General features: G+C 43.5%; 1 protein-coding gene across 1 annotated transcript in view; it reads right to left on the bottom strand.

Annotated features, from left to right (window-relative positions):
* Positions 1–3,906: 3,906 nt before the first annotated feature.
* POLDIP3 (DNA polymerase delta interacting protein 3) overlaps positions 3,907–21,391 on the bottom strand; it is a 29,382-nt gene continuing 11,897 nt past the window's right edge. The window contains exons 3-9 of the mRNA XM_032492357.1: positions 20,648–20,734; positions 19,642–19,737; positions 17,600–17,779; positions 16,930–17,007; positions 14,401–14,530; positions 12,039–12,105; positions 3,907–11,039 (exon numbers count right to left, since the gene is read on the bottom strand). Coding sequence (XP_032348248.1) covers positions 10,862–11,039; positions 12,039–12,105; positions 14,401–14,530; positions 16,930–17,007; positions 17,600–17,779; positions 19,642–19,737; positions 20,648–20,734 — 816 coding nt within the window. The 3' untranslated portion in view covers positions 3,907–10,861. The remainder of the gene's footprint in view (positions 11,040–12,038; positions 12,106–14,400; positions 14,531–16,929; positions 17,008–17,599; positions 17,780–19,641; positions 19,738–20,647; positions 20,735–21,391) is intronic.

Here is a 21,391-nt window from a genome sequence, read left to right on the forward strand (position 1 = left end):
AGTAAATGGCGTAGACCTGAGCCGTTCACGGGGGCGAGCTCAACTTTCTATTCATTCATTCATTCATTCATTTTCATTCCACAAATAGCAGTGAATGTGCCTGGCACTGTCCTAAGAGATAGGGATACAGGGGTGAAATAAAATATAGCCTTCTCGGAGTTTATATTCTAACGAGGGAAAGAAACAATAAACACATGAAGAAGCAAAATACAAACTATATGCGTCAGTGCAAAGTCCTGAAGAGAAACTGAAGGAGGATGGGGAGCGTGGTGAGGAGAGGTGTAATTTTAAATAAGGTGAAGACCTCATTGAAGTGACATTTGAACAAATACTGAAGGAAGTAAGGGAGCAAGGCATTCAGTGAAGAGTATTCTGGGCAGAGGGAACTGGCAAGAGGCGCTGGGGCTCTACCTGGTGTGGTAGAGAAACAGCAGGGAGAGCAGGGTGGCCAGAGCACAGCGAGCCAGAGGAACAATCAGGGAGGCGGCAGGGGGCTTGGCCGGTCAGGTAGGATCAGGTAGACCACTGGAAGCACTTGAACTGTTACTCTGAGAGTGATGGGGGTCACTGTGGGATTTTGAGCAGAGAGGAGTGATATGTAAACAGTCACTTTGGCTACTGTATTGCAGTTAGACCGTGGGAGGGCTAGGGCAGCCACGGGGGCCTTTAGAACACTATCAAAATAACCTAAGAGAAAGATGATGGCTTGGTCACCAAGGAAGTGGCAGTAGAGGTGATGAGAAGGAGTCGGATTCTGGGTATGTTCTGCATAATTCCAATTCGGATTTGCTGACAGGTTGGATATGCAGTGTGAGAAAAAAGAGAAATCCAGGACTACTGCCAGGTTTCGGTGTCTGAGCAACTAAGAAGAATGGTGTTGTCATGTAATGAGATGGGAAGACGATAGGAGAGGTGGACTTGGAGCAGGAGGGGGTGCGGTCAGATCTGGACTTGACTGCAAACCACACTGAGATGCCCTTAGACATCCCCGGGGAATGTCAGGTGGGAAGAGAGGTAGGAGACTGATGATCAGAGGAGAGGTCTGACTGGGGGAAATACATGTGGGAACTGGCGATGTACACACATCATTAAAAGCTATGAGAGAAGGTGTCATCAGCCAGGGAGTGAATGTAGACAGATAAGTCCAAGGACTCCATCTATCTGGTGACCAAAGGCCCACTCAGATCACATACTCAACTGCCCTTGAAACTTCTAGTATTCCCCTTTTCCCAGTTTACAGTTACTTCTTGGAAATGGCCATGGGTCCCTTTGGGGAATGCCTGGGGGAATTACCACTGCAAATGTTCGCTGTAGCATTACAGCATTCTTCGTAAGAGGACCCAGCCTCCCTTTCAGTGACCTCTGAGTCTGAGGACTCACTTGGGCCTGGAAACTGGGTGAGGGGTTGAGATTTTTCCATTAGCAGGTGGCACTAGCTTTCTGTTTACTGTTTTCCATCTTTTTTGATGATTAAAAATATCATGGTTGCCATAGTCCCTGGGAATACCATGGTCTACTAGCCATCAGCACAGAGCCCTGCAGGCCCAAGCTCCCTGGCTGCCAGTTGGCCTTGCCCCTGTCCTGATGTCTGACAGCAGAAGAAGATGGACTTCCCTGCTCAAGCAGAAGGAGCAAATTTATCCTTCCTCTGCCTTTTTGTTCTATTTGGGCCCTCAACAGATTAGACGATGCCCACCAACAATGGTGAGGGACATCTTCTTAGCCAGTCTACAATGCAAATGCTAATCTCCACTGGACACACCCTCCCAGACACACCCAAAAATAATGTTTTACCAGTTATCTGGGCTCCCTTATCCCAGTCAAGTTGACACAGAATTAACCATCACAGCAGGGACTCTGCATGGTCTCCAGGTAAAAGGCTGCCATTCTCAAGCAAGAGGGACTGGCTCACTTCTGCTGGCCCAGGGGGTTAATGGGAATCTGGGGTTAGGGATTCTCAAGCCCATCTACTCGGATGCTCTGTGCTAGTTCTCAGTGTCCCGATCCTTCCCTTCTGGGACCTTGACAGGAGCACAGACTCTAGGAGAGTCATCTGTTTGGCCTGCTACAGAGCTCCACCCTGCTGGTGAGGGCAGGGTCTGGGCCTTCCCCGGCAGTCTGCCCTCTGGCTGCAGTAGACGAGTCTTCAAACACTGTTGTTTAAGCCTCCTGATTTTCAAACTGGGCCATGAGTAGATAAAAGGCTGTCCTGAGCCTATTATTTTCATCCTCAGCACATCGTTGCCACTTAGTAACAATCAACTTCACTTTCCTTATAAATGACCATTGCCCCATGTATCTCAAATATTAGAGATGTTGCCTAAGCCAAGGCACCCCTTTCACCAATGTGCCCCATCCCAGGGCAGAAGTGATTAGTCTCAGTAATGATGAGACTCAGCATGCCAAGTGTTACCACCATGTTCCAGCTAGCTGCTGCTGCATAACAAATTTTCTCAGAACTCAACTGCTTAAAACAATAGCTCTTTTATTATCTCTTATGACTTGGCGGGTTAGGTATTTGGGCAGGATGATTCCTTTGCTCCACATGGCATTAACTGAGGTTACTCTGTGGTACTTAGTTTGCACATGGTCTGGTCTGAAGGGTCCAAGTCAGCTTCATTCACATCTCTGGCATCTTAGCAGGGAATGCTGGAAGGTTGGGCTCATGTGGGACTGTCAGCTAGAACACCTACGCATGGCTTATCCAGTGTGTAGTCTCAGTGGTCAATCTTCATATGTAGTGGCTCAAGACCTCCAGAGAGTACTCCAGGGGTAGGAAATGGGGAAAGTGTAATTCTTTCAAAGTCTGGGCCTGGAAGCTGGCTGAGTCATGTCCGATCAAAATAGTAACAGAGCCCACTCAGATTCAGAAGGGATGCAGACCCCACCTCTTGAAGGGAAGAGTGGCAAGTAATGTGCTATCTTTAATCCACCATACTACCTACCCCAGTTAACATCACTAACTGTTTTTGTTGCCATCTAGCTGATGAGTCTTCCAATTCCGGAATCCAATTCTGAGGATCTACTTCTTAGGCCTCCTCCTGGTACCAATTGTTCTAGAGTGGGCTTTCCTAGAAGCAGACCTTGGGACAAGGATCCAGGTGCAAGTAGCTTATTTGATAGATGATCCCAGGAGGCACCACTAGGGAATTTAGTATGTGGCTCTTGTGTGGGCTGATAGCTTTGTCTCCTCTTCCCTTTTCAGCCTTTGAAATCCAGCATTTAAGTCCTTGTATCAACAAATACTTTTAGGGTAGCTATAGCTTCACTGCTAACTTAACATTCCAGTCTCTAGATTCTTCATTTTTGTACCTGGAGATAATCTTTACTTTCACGGGTGCACAGCAATGAAAGGTTATTTGTTATATGAAGAGTTTCCAGGTGTTTTGTAAGAAGAGCGTTTTCCGTATTACTTAGTTCTGTTTATTGCTGGAAGTAAAGGTCCTATTATTTCAGCTTCAAATGGTCTTTGGGAGATTCCTCCTATCTCTATACATACATGCTACTCCTTTCATCAAGAAGTGGAGTCTATGTCCCCTCTTGAATCTGGCCAGTTTTGTGACTTGCTTCGACCAACAGAGTATGACAGAAGTCATAGACTGAAGTTTTCAAGCCCAGGACTTAAGCTGATAGCTTCCATCCTCTTGGGATCCAGCCACCTAAAGAAACTTGACTTAGACTTCTGAGAGAGAGAGAGTGCACATGGAGAGAGGCTGCCAGGTGAGACGGCAGTCCTGTGAGTTAAGTGGCATAAGATGTTGTAGCCCCAGCTGAACTGATGGCATGAAGCAGCAGGAGTGAGCCCCGCTGGCACCATGTGGAGGGGACATGAGCCATCTCTGCCAATCCCTGCCCAAACGGCAGAACACTGAGAAAATAAATTACCCTAGTTGTTTTAAGTCGTTAAGTTTTTTATAACCGATTTATTGAGATATAATTCACATAACTTATAATTCACTGTTTTAAAGTATACAATTCAGTGGTTGTTAGTATATTTACAAGGTTGTCACCATCGCCACTACGTAATCCTAGAGCATTTTTTGAATCCTAAAAAGAAACCCCTTATCCATTACCAGTCACTCTCAGTCTCCTCCTTCTGCCTTCAGCCCCTGGTAACCAGCCTAACTTTCTGTCTTATGGATTTGTTTATTCTGGACATTTCATATATATATGAAATCATATAATATGTGGCCTTTTGTGACTGGCTTCCCTTGCTTAGCATAATTTTTTCAAGATTCATCATGTTGTAGCATGTAACAGTGCTTCCTTTTTAAAAAACTGTGGTTAAAATAAACATAAAACTTAGCATTTTAACTATTTTAACTGTACAATTGAGTGGCATTAAGCACATTCACATCGTTGTGCAACCACCCATTACCCATCTCCAGAACTTTTACATCGTCCCAAATTGAAACTTGGTAGCTGCTTCCCCCTTCCCCCAGCCCCTGGTAACCACTGTTGTTTCTCTTTCTATGAGTTTGACTATACTATGTACCACAAAGGTCCTTTTGTGTCTCATTTATTTCACTTACTATGTTTTCAGCGTTAATCCATGTTGTAGCATGTATCAGAATTTCCTTCCTTTTTAAGGCTGAATAATATTTCCTTCTATGTATATACCATCTTTTGTTTATCCACTCATCTGTCAATGGACATTTGAGTGTTCCTACTTATGGCTATTATGAATAATGCTGCTACAAATATTCGTGTACAAGTTTTGTGCAGACATGTTTTAATTTCTCTTGGTTATGAATCTACGAGTGGAATTTCTTGGTCGTATGGTAACTCTATGTTTAACTTTTTGAGGAACTGCCAAACTGTTCTCCAAAGTGGCTGCACCATTTTAAAATCCCACCAGCAATGTATGAAGTTTCCAAATTCTCCACATCCTTGCCATTACTTGTTGTCTACCTTTGATTATATCCATTCTGGTGGATGCGAAGTGGGTTTTATTGGGGTTTGACTTACATTTCCCTAATGACTAATGATGTTGAGCATCCTTTCACGTGCTTATTGGCCGTGTGTGTCTGTGTTTTTCTTTTTGAGAAATGTCTATTCAAATCCTTTGCCCATTTTGGGGGGTTGTCTTTTTATTGTTGAATTTTAAGAGTTCTTCTCTTCTGGATACAATTCCCTCATCAGATGTATGATTTTCAAACACTTTCTCCTACCTCCTGTGGGTTGTCTCTTCAATTTGTTAAAGGTTTCCTTTAAAGCACAAAAATGTTTAATTTTGATGAAATTTACTTTGTTGTGGATATCCAGTTGTCTGCACCATTTGTTGAAAAGACTGTTTTTTTCTTCCCACTTAATTGTCATGGCACCCTTGTCAAAAATTAATTGACCAGGTATATGAGGCTTACTTTTGGACTCTCCATTCTATTCCCTTGGTCTATGTCTATCCTTATGCTTGTACCATACTGTCTCGATGACTATAGCTTTGTAGGTAAAATTTGCAAGCAGGAAGTGTGAGTCCTTCAACTCTTGTTTTTCAAGACTGTTTTTGGCTGCTCAGGGTCCCTTTAAATTCTTCCAACAATACTTTGTAGTTTTCAGAATGAGTTTAAATATTTGTTAAATTTATATATAAGTGTCTTTATTCTTTTTGACTCTATGCTAAGTGGACTTGTTTATTTTCTTAATGTGATTTTTTTAATTGTAAGTATACCAATCGATATCCTGCAACTTACAGTGTTTTAGTTCTAGGAGTCTTTGAGTGGACTACTTAGCATTTTCTACTACAAGACCATGCCATCTACAAATAGAGATGAGCTTACTTCTTTCTTCTCAATCTGATGTTCCCCCAACGCCAACCCACCCCAACCCCTCTGGTTAGAACATCCAGTACAAAGTTAAACAGAAGTGGTGAAACTGGCCATCCTTGTCTTGCCTTTGATCTTGGAGGCCATCTTTAACCAGGGATTATTGATTCCACTGTGACCAAAGGGCTTGTGTAGCCTCAATCCTTTTACATTTGCTGAGTTTTGTTTTATTGGCTAGAATATGGCCTGTTTTGGTGTACATTCCATGGATTTCTGAAAACAATGTGTCTTCTTTTGCGTGAAGTATTCTAGGTTGATTGGATCCTTGTTGGTTTTCTGTCTAGCTGTTCTATTGTTAAGAGAGAGGTGTTTAAGTCTCTAATGTAAATGTGGATTTGCTTTTCTTTCAATTTTATCAGTTTTTGCATCAGTTTTGCAGCTCTCTTGTTTGGTAACCACATATTTAGGATAGTGCCTTCCTGGTGGGTTGACACTTTTTTCATTATATTCACTTTGCCAATCTGTCTTCCAATTAATATATTTAGACCACTTACATTTAGCATACTTAGTGATGTTAAGGCTTGAGCCTCCCATTTTATTGTTCGTTTTCTGTTCTATTTGTTTTCTTTATTATGCCTTCCTGTAGGTTACTTGAACTTTATTTTTTTAAGCATTTTGGTTTATCTATAGTGTTACAGGGTATATTATCTTTTTTTAGCAGTTGCTCTAAGAATTACTATATATATGTTACTATACACGCACATACACATTAACCACAGTATACTGTTTTTATTTATTTAATTTGGGGGGGGGAAGGGAGGCAATTAGATTTATTTATTCTTAGAGGAGGTACCGGGGAACTGAACCCAGAACCTCCTGCATGCTAAGCATGCACTCTACCACTTGAGCTATACCTTCCCGGCTAACCATAATACACTGTTAACATTGTGTCAATGTTATTGACATTTCTAAGTGTAGAAACCTTCCTTCTCTTTATATTCCTTAGCCCTCTCCCATTTATAAAGTAATTTTTTTAAGTATTTCCTCTACATACATTGAGAACATCAGTAATTTCTGCTTCAACCAAAACTCAAAGGAAGGAAAATATTTACCAAGTTTCACTACTTCTGTTGTTTCTTCTTTCCTTTTTGATGTTCCAAGTCTTCTTTTATTTTTTCCTTTATGTTTAGAGATGTTTAGACATTCTTTTAGGGTAGATCTGCTGGCAACAAACCCTAGTTTTCCTTCATCTGAGAATGTCTAAATCTATGTTCTGAAGGGTATTTTTCACTTGATATAGAATTCCCAGGTGACAATACTTTTCACAACTTGAAAAGTATGCCACTTCCTTCTGGCCTCATAGTTTGTGATGAGGAATCTCCTGTCCCTTAAAGGTAAGATACCCCTTCTCTTTTGCTGCCTTTGAGATTGTTTTTTTTTTTTTTTTTTTTTTGGTCTTTAGTTTTCAGAAGTTTAGCTGTGATGAGTCTTGCTGTGGATTTCTTTAGGTTTATCTTCTTTAGGGTTTTCTGAATTTGCAGGTTCATATGTTTTATCATTTCTGGGGAGTTTATAGCCATTATTTCTTCAACTACTTTTTAGCCCCAGTTATTTTTCTCTTTCTGGAACTCTGATGACAGAGATTTTACATTTTTTGTTATAGTACTACCGGTCCCCAAAGTTCTTATTTTTTTAAGCCTACTTTCTCTGTTGTTCAGATTGGGTAGTTTCTATTGCTTTATCTTCACATTCACTGATTCTTTCTCCTCTGCTGCTTTTTTTGGGGGGGAGGGGGTAATTGTATTTTTCTGCTCTAAATGGTCCTTTATATTTCTATTTCTTTGCTAAGACTTCATACATTTTTTAAATTGTTTCATGTGTGTTCATAATTGCTGACACATTTTTTATAATGGCTGCTTTTAAATCCTTGTCAATAATTCTAACATCTCTGTTGTCTTGGTGTTGATGTCTACTGTCTTTTTTCCTTGACGTCAAGATCTTTTTTATCTTTGGTATGAGTGATATTTGACTGAAACATGGATATTTTGGTGTTATGTTATGAAGACTCTGGATCTTATTTTAATCTTGTTATAGCACACCTCCTCTGATGGGCATGAAAAGGCACTATTTCATTACTGCCACCTGTGGATGGAAATGTCTCCTGTTACTGCTAGGTGGCGCTGAGTTCCATCAACCCACTACACCTCTGCTAATAGCCTGGCTAGGAGGGACTGGGGCGTCCCATTTCACCTCCTCATGTGACCTCCACCGATACCAACTTAGTCCCAGCTCCCTACCTGGCCTTCTGACACTTCCCCAGCAGAGATTTTGGGGTATCCCCAGTACAGCCTACCGAGGATGGAAGGACTTAACATGGCATTTACTGGTGAAGGTGGGGATGCAGTTTTTCTTGTAGTGTTTCACTAGTTTTCAGTCTTGTTAAGTTATTCCTTTTCTGGCCCTCACGTGGGTTTTTTGGTTTGTTTGTTGGTCTGCTTCTCCAGCACCCAGCTTGACATATATGAAGCAAAAAGAAAACCCAGATAACTCAATGCCATTCATTGGGTCCCAAGGTCCCCAGCCAGTCTTCCTTCTCTCCACCTTCCAGTCTGTTGATTTTATATAAAACATCTAGGGTTGTATTTAGCGGAAAGAATAAGGATAAGTATTTCTATTCCATCTTCCCAGAAGTGGAAGTATTCCACTTTTAATATCACAATAAACAAACCATATGGGAATGTAAAGTGGTACAGCCACTGTGAAAATCAGAATAGTGATTCTTCAAAAAATTAAAACTAGAAATGCCACACGATCCAGCAATTCCAGTTCTGGATATATACCCAAAATAACTGAGAGCAGGGTTTTGAAGAGATGTTTACACACCCATGTTCACAGCATCACCCACAACAGCTAAAACATAGAAACAACCCAAGTGCCAACAACAGATGAATGGATAAGCAAAATATGGTATACACATACAGTGGAATATTATTCAGCTTTAAAAGGGAAATTCTGACACTTGCTACAACACGCATGAACCCTAAGGACATAACGCTATGTGAAATAAACCAGTCACAAAAAGACAAATACTATGATTCCACTTAACATGAGTAGTCAAAATCATAAAAACAGAAAGCAGAATGGTAGAACAGGGAGTTAGTGTTTAATAGGAACAGAGTTTAAGCTCTACAAGATGAAACATGGATGCTGGTGATGGTTGCACAAAGTGAACGTATTTAATATTAATACCACTGAACTGGATACTTAAAGATGGTTAAGATGATAAATTTAATGTATATTTTACCACAAAAACAAAAAAAACCTATCAACAACTAGTTACTTCCTTCCTAATGCACAGTTGGTCTAAAAGGTAAATTTCACCCGTCAGTGTAACTTCTTCAAGGCAAACGCCACCTGCTAGTCTCCCTTGTTTCCTATGAACAGACCCAACTCTGTTGTAACTGACCAGCTTAATACCCAGTGAGGCACTTTAGGCCCAAGGAGGTACTGAGTTACTGTGCCAGGTGCTTCCACAGACATTAATGCTCACATTCTCCCAGCCGGGGAGACTGAAGTTCAGTGAGTCCTGTGAGGAACTGTCCTAAAGTCATAGCTGGTGAACAGTAAAACAGAGGCAAATCCCTGTTTCCTGGTGACAAGTTCCATGAAGCCTCTTAGCAGAATCTTTTAAGAAATGACAGCCCAATAGTAGGAATAACAAATGTTTATTCAGAAATGGGTAAGTAACACATAGTCTCCTCCATCCCTTAATGCCTCTTCCTCTCCTTTTGAACAAATGAGACACAGGTGGGGAATGCAAGGGAGTGGGAGGTGAAGAGGGACACAGGATTGGCCCACCACCTTCTATTTCCCACGATGACATCCTGTAGAATAGGGTATGCGAACAGGCTCTATCCCACAATGTACCATGTGGCTACCCAGAGGACAGGGTCCTGATGGCCAGGTGGCTGCGGCTGGGCTCAGTGAAGCCCTGTGATAACCAGAGCAGCCTGGCACGGGACTGGAGGGGAGACGGGAGGGTAAAGCCATGCAGGCAGGATATTTACCATCCCTACTGGAAGCAGAGTCCAAGCAGTGATCTGACTGTCCCCAGCACCTGAGAAACCAGGTCCTATTGTCTTGTGGGTGCTCTCTGGGGCCAAGAAGGGGAAAGTGTAGAAGGAATGTCTTCCAGCTGCTGAAGAGAACTAAGTCTGCACCTATTCAAAGGGGTAGAAGGGAACAAAAGCAGCATTCTTTAAATAACTGGAGAGTGGAGCACCATCAGGCACATTCCTTGCACTACCCAGGCCTGGGCAACCTCAGAGCTAAAGGACTACGCTGGTTCAACCCTGGGTCCTTCGTGCTTGACAGACTGAACTCTGTGGAAACCTGAGTTTCCAAGTTTTTCTTCACTGGGCTGGCCCCAAGCAGCTCATAAGAGGCTCTTAGTGTCTCAGGTCCCCTGTATACTTTCCAGGCTTGTGCCTAGCAGATTGGCCTGGAGTCAATCGCAGTGAGAGGACAAGAGGCCTGTGACCTGATCTCCATCTGGGCCATCTCTATTGACCAGGAGAGTGTGCAACACAGCTCTTGGGCTGACTGGGTTCCTATTAGGATGGCAGCTGGTTCCTATTAGGATGGCAGGGGCTTCCAATCCCCACTTTGTTTGAAAAGTTTAAAAAAGAGAATGGGGGAGTCAACCTCTCACAGCTGGAGAAAGCACTGTCCTTCAAACAGCCCCTGCCCTGCATTCCACGAGGCCACAAGAAAGCTATCCAGAGAATTTAGGGCACCATTTCCAGATTTTAAAAAATCAATTTGGGGCTGAGGTTAGGGGGAGACACTGTGAGCAACAGAAGCCTACCTTGGTGACAAGGCGGAGAGAGAAGAAACATACTACAGGAAATGTTAACGTAGAGAAGAGCACAGAGTAGAACACAACACAGAAAGGCGGGTACCGTCCAGTGAGGAAGCTCTCTACCCCTCAGCGACCCTTCATGCTCAGGGGCCCCCAGTCCAACGGCCCATTGGTCACAATCTTTGCTTTGGGAAACAGAGCCACCCTCCTCTGCCCCCTGGCTGTCTCACTCCCCCACTCAAAGTTTGATCTTGAATTCTGTGGGCTGCGTGGTCACAGAGGCCCCTGAGGACTTGAAGAGTGCCTTCAGGATGGTGTCAGGGTCCACTTCAGCAGGAGGGTTGGGTGAGGTGGCAGAATTCACCCTGCGAGGCATCTCACTTTCCTTTTTCACTGAGGGGCTGTCACTCAGCCGTCTGTAGAGAGCAGAGGAGAAGCAAAACCCTTGTCGGTTTTCCCTGAGGTGGAGTGGAACCACCATCTCCTGAGGATCTGCTATAAGCTGGCCACCAAACATAATGCTTTCTGTACCCCTTTACCTTGTTTTGTATTATAGCAACCCTATAATTTTTAAAAATTTGCTGATGAGAAAACTGAGATGCAGCCTGCTATGATCTAGGGTTTTAAGTTTAGGAAACACTGCATGTCCCTTGGGGACAGCCAAACACAAATCAGCATATTATACATTCTCAGAAGTCTTACAGACTTCATTGGGTTTAGCCAGTGGTTCCCAACTTACTAGGTCATAAAACCCATTTTTCAGAATATATCTTACCTTGGAACACAGTTTAAGAAACTTATTTAAATCACAGAATCCAATATGAAGGGTTCAAATCCTGCTATTTCTAAATTTCAAAGTCTATTTCAAAGCCTGCCCCACACTATCCCACCTACTTTGGCACCTAATATTCTCCCTGGATCTCTGTCTCCTTGTCTACGAAAGGATTTTCTTTTGCATGTCAGTCTAGACATTTTTCTGCATCTCAGGCTCCAAAAAAGTCCTCAATCCCAGGCCAGGAGTGTAGCCTGGGTGTGTGTAACAAAACAAGGGGTAGCACCCAGCACTCTCCCCATCAGAGGCAATCGTGAGGTGAGCTTTCCATTCACTTGGACAATGGACACATAGATGTGCAAAAAGAGACACAACTGGTCTGCTCTCCACTTTCTTCTCAGGTGTTTCTAAATTATAAGGGTGGGAATGGGGTCTTAATGTTAGTCCCTGTGGGGTCAATCCCCTGCAGAAATGATGTGACACGTCACTTTGTAAAATTTAAGCTTCCCGATTGCCTGTCTGCTTGCTGTCAGAGCAGAGGGATGGAGCTGTGATGCAGGCAATTTACCCCTCAGAATAGAGATGATCATGGAGAGTAAACAAGCAGAAGAGCTCCACCCGGTCCCCTGCCTTTGGAACTTACAGCAGGATGGGCTGGTCTGAGGTGATAACGTTCCCATTCATGTGAAGGTTGCACTTCATTGGTTGCCCTAAAAAAACAAAAAAGAAAAGGCTCTGCCATGAGACCTCAGCTCCTTACACAAAAGGACAAAGACTGCCACTTGCATTACCAAGGGTCAAAGCACCCACAACTGGCAGCCCTGGCTTCACAGTTAGGGATGGGGCTGTCAGGTTTCAGCAAAGCAACCCCAGGGTGTGAGGTCCATGAAACCCTGGCAATGACAGCACCAAGAAGCAAAGTGGCTACAGACCCGGCTTCATGCAGGAAAAGATCAGAGTCAAAGTAAGCAAGAAAGTAGCCTCAGCATAAAGCAATCCAAACTTGTTTGTGAAGCAAGCATTAAAGGAAAACGTCTACGGTATGAAATTAAGTGAAAAGAGTCAAAAGTGAATGTTTGGGGGAGGGTATAGCTCAAGTGTTTAGCTTAGCATACACAAGGTCCTGGGTTCAATCCCGGTATCTCCTCTAAAAATAAATAAGTAAGTAAATCTAATTACCTCCCCACAAAAGATAAATAAATTTAAAAAAAAAAGTGTATGTTCAGATTTCTACTTTGTCCATGAAGGATTAACCTTAAAAGTTCTGGACTCCCACTTTATGTAATATGTGATAAGTATAACAGTAACAGCATAAAAAAAGGGAAAGAGAGAACAGAGCCCTAGAAGAGTAATATTTCTGTATCTCACAGCAATTAAGTCAATCTGAAACACATTCTGATAAGCTACACATATACTGTAAACACTTGATGAGCCATTAAGAGAGTGAATCAAAACACATAGTGGAAAAAATAAAGGAATTAAAATGTTGTATTAGAAAATATTCATATAATGCAAAAGAAAGCCACATAAAATATAAATGGATTACATAATCCAGCCAAAAGGCAGAAGTTGTCTGACTGGATTTAAAAAAAAAAAAATCCAACTATATGCTATCTATAGAGGACACACTTTAGATTCAAAGATATAAAAAGGCTGAAAGTAAAGGGATGGAAAAAGATATACTACCCAAACAACAACTCTAAGAAAGCTGGAGTGGCTATACTAATACAAGACAAAATTGACTTCAAAACGAAAATGTTAACTACAGAGAAAGAGGGACATTTTATAATGATAAAAGGGTCAATCCATCAGGAAGAAAACTATTATATATATGCAACAAACAACAGAGCCCCAAATATACAAAGCAAAAACGAACAGAATTGAAAGAAGTAAACAAACAATAATACCTGAAGATTTCAATACTTCACTTTCTAAAGTAATGGAGAGAACAACCAGGCAGATCAAAAAGAGAAGACTTAAACAGCATTATAAACCAACTAGACCTGACATCTACCCAAAAGCAGCAAAATATTCTCCTTAAACACTCATGAAACAGAAAGGAAATTTGGTAAATTCACAGTTATAGAAATCAAACAAAACAATCCTAAATAACCAATGGGTCAAAGAAGAAATCACAAAGGAAATTAAAAAATACTTAGAGATGAATGAATAAAGACAACATACCTAAACTTACAAATGCAGCTAAAGCAGTGCTTAGAGGGAAATATATAGCTGTAAATTAAAAAGAGTGAAAAGACAACCTATAGAATGGAAGGAAATATTGGCAAATCAGTTATCTGACACATATTTTTAAAATATAATTATTTTAAACTCTATTAAAAAGTGTCTGAACAGACATTTCTCCAAGAAATACAAATAGCCAATAAGCTCAACACAACATCGTTAGCCATTAGGGAAGTGTACATCAAAACCCCACCCAGTGTGTTTTATTAGTCTCTGCATCTCCATTTCCAGCACAGGGCCCTGGCCCATAGTGTACGCACTAAACAGAGAAAGAATAAATCAGTAGGCAGAAGGGCACGGCAGACAGAGTTTCTCTCTACAGGCTATCCCGAGATGAATAATATAAACCTGAATTCACTAAAATAGTTCACTCACGAGGAGCAGGGCTCACCCGGGTACCAACATTTAGACAACTTCAGGACTTTGAGGCACCCGTGTCCTAGTGGTAAGCAGGTCAACAACTGGAAGGTGGAGGCTACAGCTGTTGGCTTTCCTGGCAAGGTCTCTTATGAGAACCATCCATGGAAAAGTGGTGTTTCTATGTTAGCTAAACTAAGTACTAAGGCTGGGTGAAAACCCAGGGCCCTGTTAAACAGGGAAGCTTAGCACCACCTGGAGACTACATCCCTGCCTGTTCTTGGTACACAGGAGGCCCCGGAGGGTTTAACGCACTGAGACGTCCAACCACCCATCTCAGAGGAAGGCCTTCTCTGAGCAGTGAGGAGCAGGGAGGTGAGGTGGCTTCTTTCTCCCTGACTTACCGTCCAGACACCGGTTGTTATACTTCTTATATGCGGTGATGGCATCATCCTTCTTCACAAAGACCACCTCTGCTACCCCAGGATGGACCAGCCGAGCCCGCTTCAGGGCTCCACACACACAGAAAAGCTCCTGCAAAGAACAAGAGGGGTTAGGGTTGGGAGAGAATTCTGGGCAGTCATCCTCCCTATCTGCCATTCACACACTCCAGAGAGGGCTCTGGGTTGACTGGAGGCTGTGCTCTGAATGAACAGCCCAGTACCCCAGGTTTCAGGGAAGCTCCATTTTAGGTGGCATTCCTGGGCCTTCCAACAGGCTTCAACATGGGACCAGAGGAGGGGAAGAGCTGTGCTGGCAGTGAGAAACGGACTTGGCCTTACAAGCCTTGGAGTCCCTATCACTCCAAATCACCCCATCACAGTCCTCCTGCCTCAGTGCCCGCTTCAACAATGGTCCTAGTTATGGAATATGGAAATTCTCTCAAGAGTGCTCTGTCATGAGAATGCACATGTAGATTCACCCATGTATCACCTAGGAATCAGAAATACAAATTCTGGAGTTCTATGCAGGGTGACCAACCATCCTGGTCTGGCTGGATTGAGGAGTTTCTCAGGATATGGGACTTTCAGTGCTATCCAAGAAGAGAGGCCCTAGAGGCCCCAGGATGACAGGTTACCCTAAGTCAGACAGACCTAGGTTTGATCCCTGGGGTGCTGCCTCAAGTCAGCTGTGTGACCTCAAGCAGGTTATTTAACTTCTCTGAGGGTGAGTGTTCTCTTAAGAAAAGGACTGGTCTAGCCTAACTCCCAGGGATGCTGAAAGCTCAACTGAAACCATTTCTAAGACAGTGCTTTGTACACATGTGCCACATCATCATTTACTCCAATCCCTCCTCACTGCACAGACCAGGAGACTGAAAGAGAGGGAACACAATGCAGAGATGGACTGCAAAGGCTGATTATCACCCAAACTATTTCTTCACCTGCAAGTGCCTTTCACAAGGTTGTTATGAGGATAAAGAGAAGATTTATGAGAAGGTTGCTGAAATAATTTGTTCCTAATGATAAAAAGGAAAAAGCTATATATCAAAACCAAGATACAGAACAGAATACTAAGTGTCATCCCAATTTCATTACTGTTGTTCTCTTAAAATTACCTATATGGGTAGAAAAGAGGTGAGGGCAACTATTACTGACAGTTTACTATGAGTAGTGATCATCACAGGTGATTAGTTTTTCACTCTTCTGTAGTTTCTAAGATCCTGCATACAAAGTGCCTTCCAATAGTAAGTATATAAATAATAATAGCTACTATTACTCAATAAATAATAGCTATTATTACTTTTATAGTCGAGAAAAAATTGTTTTAATTTTTATAATTTGTCAAGTATTACACAAAGTAGGCTACAATTTGCATTCTTGTGTGCACAGTTCACAAAGCAATCACACAGCACTCATGTTTCACAATTAAAACCATTAACAAACATGGTGGCCAGTGTGGGCTGTTACAAAACCTATGGCTCAGTTGCAGGGAGAGGCTGGAGTCCAGTTGCATTCATTCTGTGACCTAACAGTTGAGTTAAAAGGATACCTGGATTCTTTAACAGTTTTTTTAGTGCCTGAATGAAAACGAGGTTGAAAAGAAGTCCTGGCATCATCTGGGCCACTCTTCACCAGATACCTGGATTAGGTTTTGCCGATAACTGCCACAGGGGTGATAGGAAGGACCGGAAGGGCAATCCAGGAAGATCAACCACCAGATAATACCAATCCATCTCATTCCTTTTACTTTGGAGTCATCATGAAAACCCCTAAAGGAGGCAGAAATTCCAAAGACTCTCAGGAAAACATGAACCACTGGATTTTGCACAGTGGGACTAATGGATCCTATGCAAGACAGTCCAGTATCATCCTCTGGCCCTGAGATTCAGGCTGGGCATCTTGCCCTGGTTTAGAAGCTGTGAGGAAAAGGGGTAACATAGCTGGTCTGACTGCTATCCTTTGGAAGGCCTGCTTCCAAGGTTGGCCCTTGGCTGGCATCTGGGAACTTGGATTCTGGGAAGTTTTCCACCCTAACTGGTAAGAGTGGCTCACTATGCCTAAACCATGTGAACAATGTGGTTCATGCTAAATATGTGCTTTCCTTCTGGAGTCTGGAATTTTGGTTTATGCTAGGCAGGGGTGCCTATGTGATCAGTCCCTGATAAAAACCCTGGGCACTGAGTCTCCAATGAGCTTCCCTGGTTTCACACATGTCGTCACAACCAATTGCGAGGGGGATAAAGTGCATCCTGTGTAACTCCACTGGGAGAGGACTCCAGAAGTTTGCACCTGGTTTCCTCCAGCCTTTGTCCCAAGAGACTTTTCCTTCTGCTGATTCTGCTTTGTATTCTGTAATGAATCTTAGCCCTGATATGAAACTCTATGCTTAGTCCTGAGTCCTCTTAGAGAATCAGTTAACCTGGGGGTCCTGGGGACCCTTGACACAGAACTGGCTTGAGATTTAAAATTCTGGCAGGCCACAGTACTCACAACAATGTCCTCCTCAGTGACTCGAGGGTGCAGATTATTCACGGTCATCTTGGTGCCTTCCAAAGGGCTGAGGACAGGCTGTCATAGACAAAAGAGAGTTACTGGAAGTCAGAGAACAGCTATGTGCTCGAACAGCAGAACTCACTTGAGGCAAGGCCCAGGAAGGCCCAGAAGAAACTCTCACGGAGAGCTGGTTACAACTGGGCCCCTCTAATCATGCCCCCAACACCTTATGCTAAGGGATGGAACCTCTCAACATTTCCCAAATATGCCAGGCTCTTTGAGACCTGAGCCTCTGCCTGGAATGCCACTCATGTTTCAAGACCGACCCAGCTCAGATGGCTCATTCTCCTTAAAGCCTTCCCAGATCTGTCTAGTGGAATCAGACGATCTTTCCTCAGCACACTGGGCAGTCCTCTTCTGGGCATCCCTCTGCTTTATCATGAGGCACAGTGCTCTGTCTGCAGCTCTGTTTTCCCTTTCTGCCTGTGAGCTCCCTGAAAGCAGGGGCCACTGGGCCTTGGTTTACTCATTTGTAAAATGGAGGTGGCAACACCGACCTCAGAGAGGCACTATGAGGACCAATAGGGTACACAAGGCACACTTCCCACCCAGCACAGGCTAACTCTCAGCTGGTGCAGTCCCCTTCTCTCCTTCACCTTCACCTCACCTCAGCAGGCGGCAGCTCTTTGGGGGGCTCCTCCTTGTTCACTAGTGTCCGGGACATGTTGGTCAAGGCTTTTGTTCGAACAGAGGAGGGGAGAGCAGGAGCTGTGTATGCATCATTCTGAACCACTTTGGTGAGAGGAAGGGCCTTGGATACAGAAAGCTTGGAACTGCTCAGCCCGGCCTAAATAAAGAGGCAGACAGGAATCTGAGAAGCTAGAGACTTGGATGCCTTGGGGGGCTGACAACCCCAACCCCAAGGCCTCCCACCTCCCTAATTCCATCAGGAGTCTAAAGCCAGAAAGGTGCCAGCTGCCAGGGAAGAGGCAGGAAGAGAGAAAAAAACAGTCTGCACATGTGCTCACAGAATTTCCAGTGTTGGAAACCCTTGGCAAAAATCTTCCACCTAGTTCTGAATAGGAGTCACAAGCTCACCCACACCATTTAGACTATTAAAACCCATTTAGACTTTATTAAAACAAAAAACTGGGGGCCAGTCAGAGGCCAAAAGCTTAGGGTCAAGTTCATTCCCAGATATGCTTCTACCACAATGGGCAGATCGTTAGCTCTAGGCTGGCTGGGAATAGGAACTTTCTTAAAAAGGTGCAGACTCCTGGCTTTCTGGTCCCTATTCTGGCCTTACAGAGGTACCACGTGTAGTCCTGTCTCCTCAGCTCCCAGACTGTCAGGGACATGCTGGCAGAATCAGCATGTGCAGATTAAGTAGAAGCAGTTCCCTCCCTCTCCTGCTTTCTAACTGGGGATGTGGCCCCTTGGAAATAAAAAGCAGCGAACTCTCTGATTTTAATGTGTCTGAGGAAAAAGATGTACGAGGCAGAAGTGGCAGATGGTCTTGCTAATTTAGGACAGTGTCTACCACACACTGACTCAGGGAGAAAGGAGGAATTCAGCAGCCAGACAGGCAGATTACGGGATAGGGTCAATTTACCAGATTATCCGAATCTAGATGAATCTAGATTCATGCTGGATCCCACATTTCTGAAGCTGTTTTCTGAGTCTCGAGAGCCAGTATACTGCAGTGGTTAAATAGTTAGCCTGGGAGCCAGACTGCTTAGGCCTAAATCCTAGATCCACTACTTACAAGCTGAGCAGATTTATTTAACCTCTCCGTGCCTAATTCCTCATCTGTAAAATAGGGGTAATAAGAGTACTCTTCTCACAGGGTAGGAAGGAAGGGAAGCCTTAAATGAGTTCATATAACACTGGGTTTTTTCCAAATAGGGTTAGCCACTAACTGAGCGAGCCGACAGCCCCCTTGGTAGCAGACCCAAGCACTCTAATTATTGAAAAGGCCAAGCCCCTTTGTAACAAACTGGCATCATTCAGTTTCACACATTACTACTGGTTACCATTGGACTTTAAGAGCTTCAGTGGTAACCAGGAAATTGGTCCACACATTCAGTGCCATGACCAAAACTGAGTCTTTGGGCCTCTGAAAGCCAAACAAAAGCATTTAGCTTGGGCGCCCACTCACTTCCCTATGTTTAATTTGGCCATATCCACTGAGCGAAGCAGGGCAGACCTCCCTGAGGTTCCCAGATATCATTCTCTTTCCTTCTCTGTGTGGTATCTCAGCATCCTAGTCCATCAAGCCCACATGCAGGCTGTACCTGAAGCCTTCAGGTAGGGTTCAGTATATTCTTGCTAACACACCAAGCAGGGAATCCACTCTTAAGAAGGCCCAGACTTCAGAAAGGGCCAGAACTGCTGGCCATGGAAGGAAGGGGAACCGGCAGAATGTCCTGCCATAAAGGAAATAAAATGTGATTCCATCCTCTGGGATCACTCACATTTTCTCTGAAGTGTCTCAAACACAGCAACTGGGAGCTGTAGCCCTGCACTTCACGATCAGTGGACATCCTGGTCTCAGCATTTATAAAAACCAGGGGTTAGACTAGTTCTGGTTCTGATAATCTTATGACCCAAATGAAATATTTCTGAACTGAAAGGCCTGACTCTCCACCACCTCTCCCCTGCACCTGGTCAGACACCCACAGAATGTAGGGAAAAACATAAAAGTCATACCATATGGTGGAGGAAGCTGCCTGAGGCTGCAAATTTCATCTGTTTACTAGGAATAGGAGCTACAACATCATCATCTTCATCTAGGTCGTATAAATTCTGGAAAAAAGAAATAGAAAATACAAACTAACGTGGCATGTAAGCTCTCAACAGACATTTGCAGCAAGGAGAGGAGATGAGGGCTAGAGTAGTGAGGAAGAGGGAGAAGTGGGTGCAGGGGGAGTGTTTAGGGAGACTGGTCTGGGAGACTGCCACCCTGCCCACAAGGACCCAGTGAAAGTGCTACAACTCCAGGTACCTCAGTACTCTTCTACAAGCGGACAGTACCTATCAAGGGTCCCTAAAATGTCTGTTTATATCCTTTGGCTCACAAAGTCTGTCGCAGGCAATCTGGCCTATAGAAATATACCCAAACCCTAGAAAGAGCTTTATCTACAAAGATGTTCACAGAAGGATTGCTAACAACGAAAATTACAGGAAAATGGTTGAAATAAACTAGAACATCAACTCAATGAATTATGCAGTTATTAAAAATGTTTATGGTGAATGTGAATCACAGAAAAATGCTTGAGTTTACTAAGTGAAAACAGAACAAAACTAGATAATAACATAATCACAACCACAACTATGCATTAAATAAATGTCTCTCTCTCACACACACACACACTCACACAAATCCCCCAAAATACAGGAAGGATTCAGGGCAGAATTTCAATGGGGGTTGGCTGTGGACAGCCAGAGCACGAGGACCCTTTTTTCTGCCTTCTTAATCTTTCTCTGTTTTGAAAATTTTCTGTATTAAATAAGCACATACTACTTTCACTTGGGGGGAAAAAAAGATTTTCAGTTTGCCTCTCTGCCCCTATACAGTCAAGGAGTTTCTTCTTAAAACTCATAAACTGCAAAAAGTCAGTTGTAATCCCTCCCTGGGCCAGGCTTATTAATTCACCTGTTAGGCCACATCAAAACACATTAAGTGTACACACACACACACACACACACACTCCACCTGTTTGGCTTGGTGGTTATTGACGACGTTGATCCTCATTCCAGCAGGATGAGCATGAATTGGTGCCATGGTCTTCTGCTGTGGAACCTAGAAACACCCAGTGGTCACAACTCACCCCACAGGGCCCATATGCGTTCCCTATGAAGAGGAGGTCACTAAACCTAAATTATGGTGGGCATTCAGTTCTTGTCTATGGTAAAAGGCCCTACAGACTGCCTCATGCCCAGAGCAGGAGAATGACAGGAAGACTTGCCATCCTGGAGATCACGTGACACTGCACGTGCAGTGCTCAAGGAACCTGGCTTAATAAATGTTCACTGTCGCTGCTATTCCTGTCACCAAAGTTGCTGTGAAGATTAAATAATGCTTCCATTCCCTTTGGGGCAGCGGCTATACAGGTGGCCAGGACACTGCACTAAGAGCCAGGTCTGACTGGGGTCCTATCCAGGTCCTCCCACTGACTGGCTGTATAGCTCAGGGCACAATTACTCACATCTCTGAGATTTAGACTCTTCTTTTATAAAACTGGGGTAATAATCCAGGGTTGCAGCAAGGAACAAATGTCAAGTGCCTGCCACATAGCATGTGCTCAACAAATGTTTTGTCCCCTCCTTTCTCTCCCCTCTACCACCATCTCACTTGGAAAGGTACTTAATTTCTCTGGACCACCCCCTGCCCCTTTTCTTTTACATAAAACTGAGATGACACCTTGCCTTCCTCATACGGTTACTATACAAACACTTG

The sequence above is a fragment of the Camelus ferus genome, chromosome 12, assembly GCF_009834535.1.
Source record: "Camelus ferus isolate YT-003-E chromosome 12, BCGSAC_Cfer_1.0, whole genome shotgun sequence".
Classification (NCBI taxonomy): Eukaryota; Metazoa; Chordata; class Mammalia; order Artiodactyla; family Camelidae; genus Camelus; species Camelus ferus.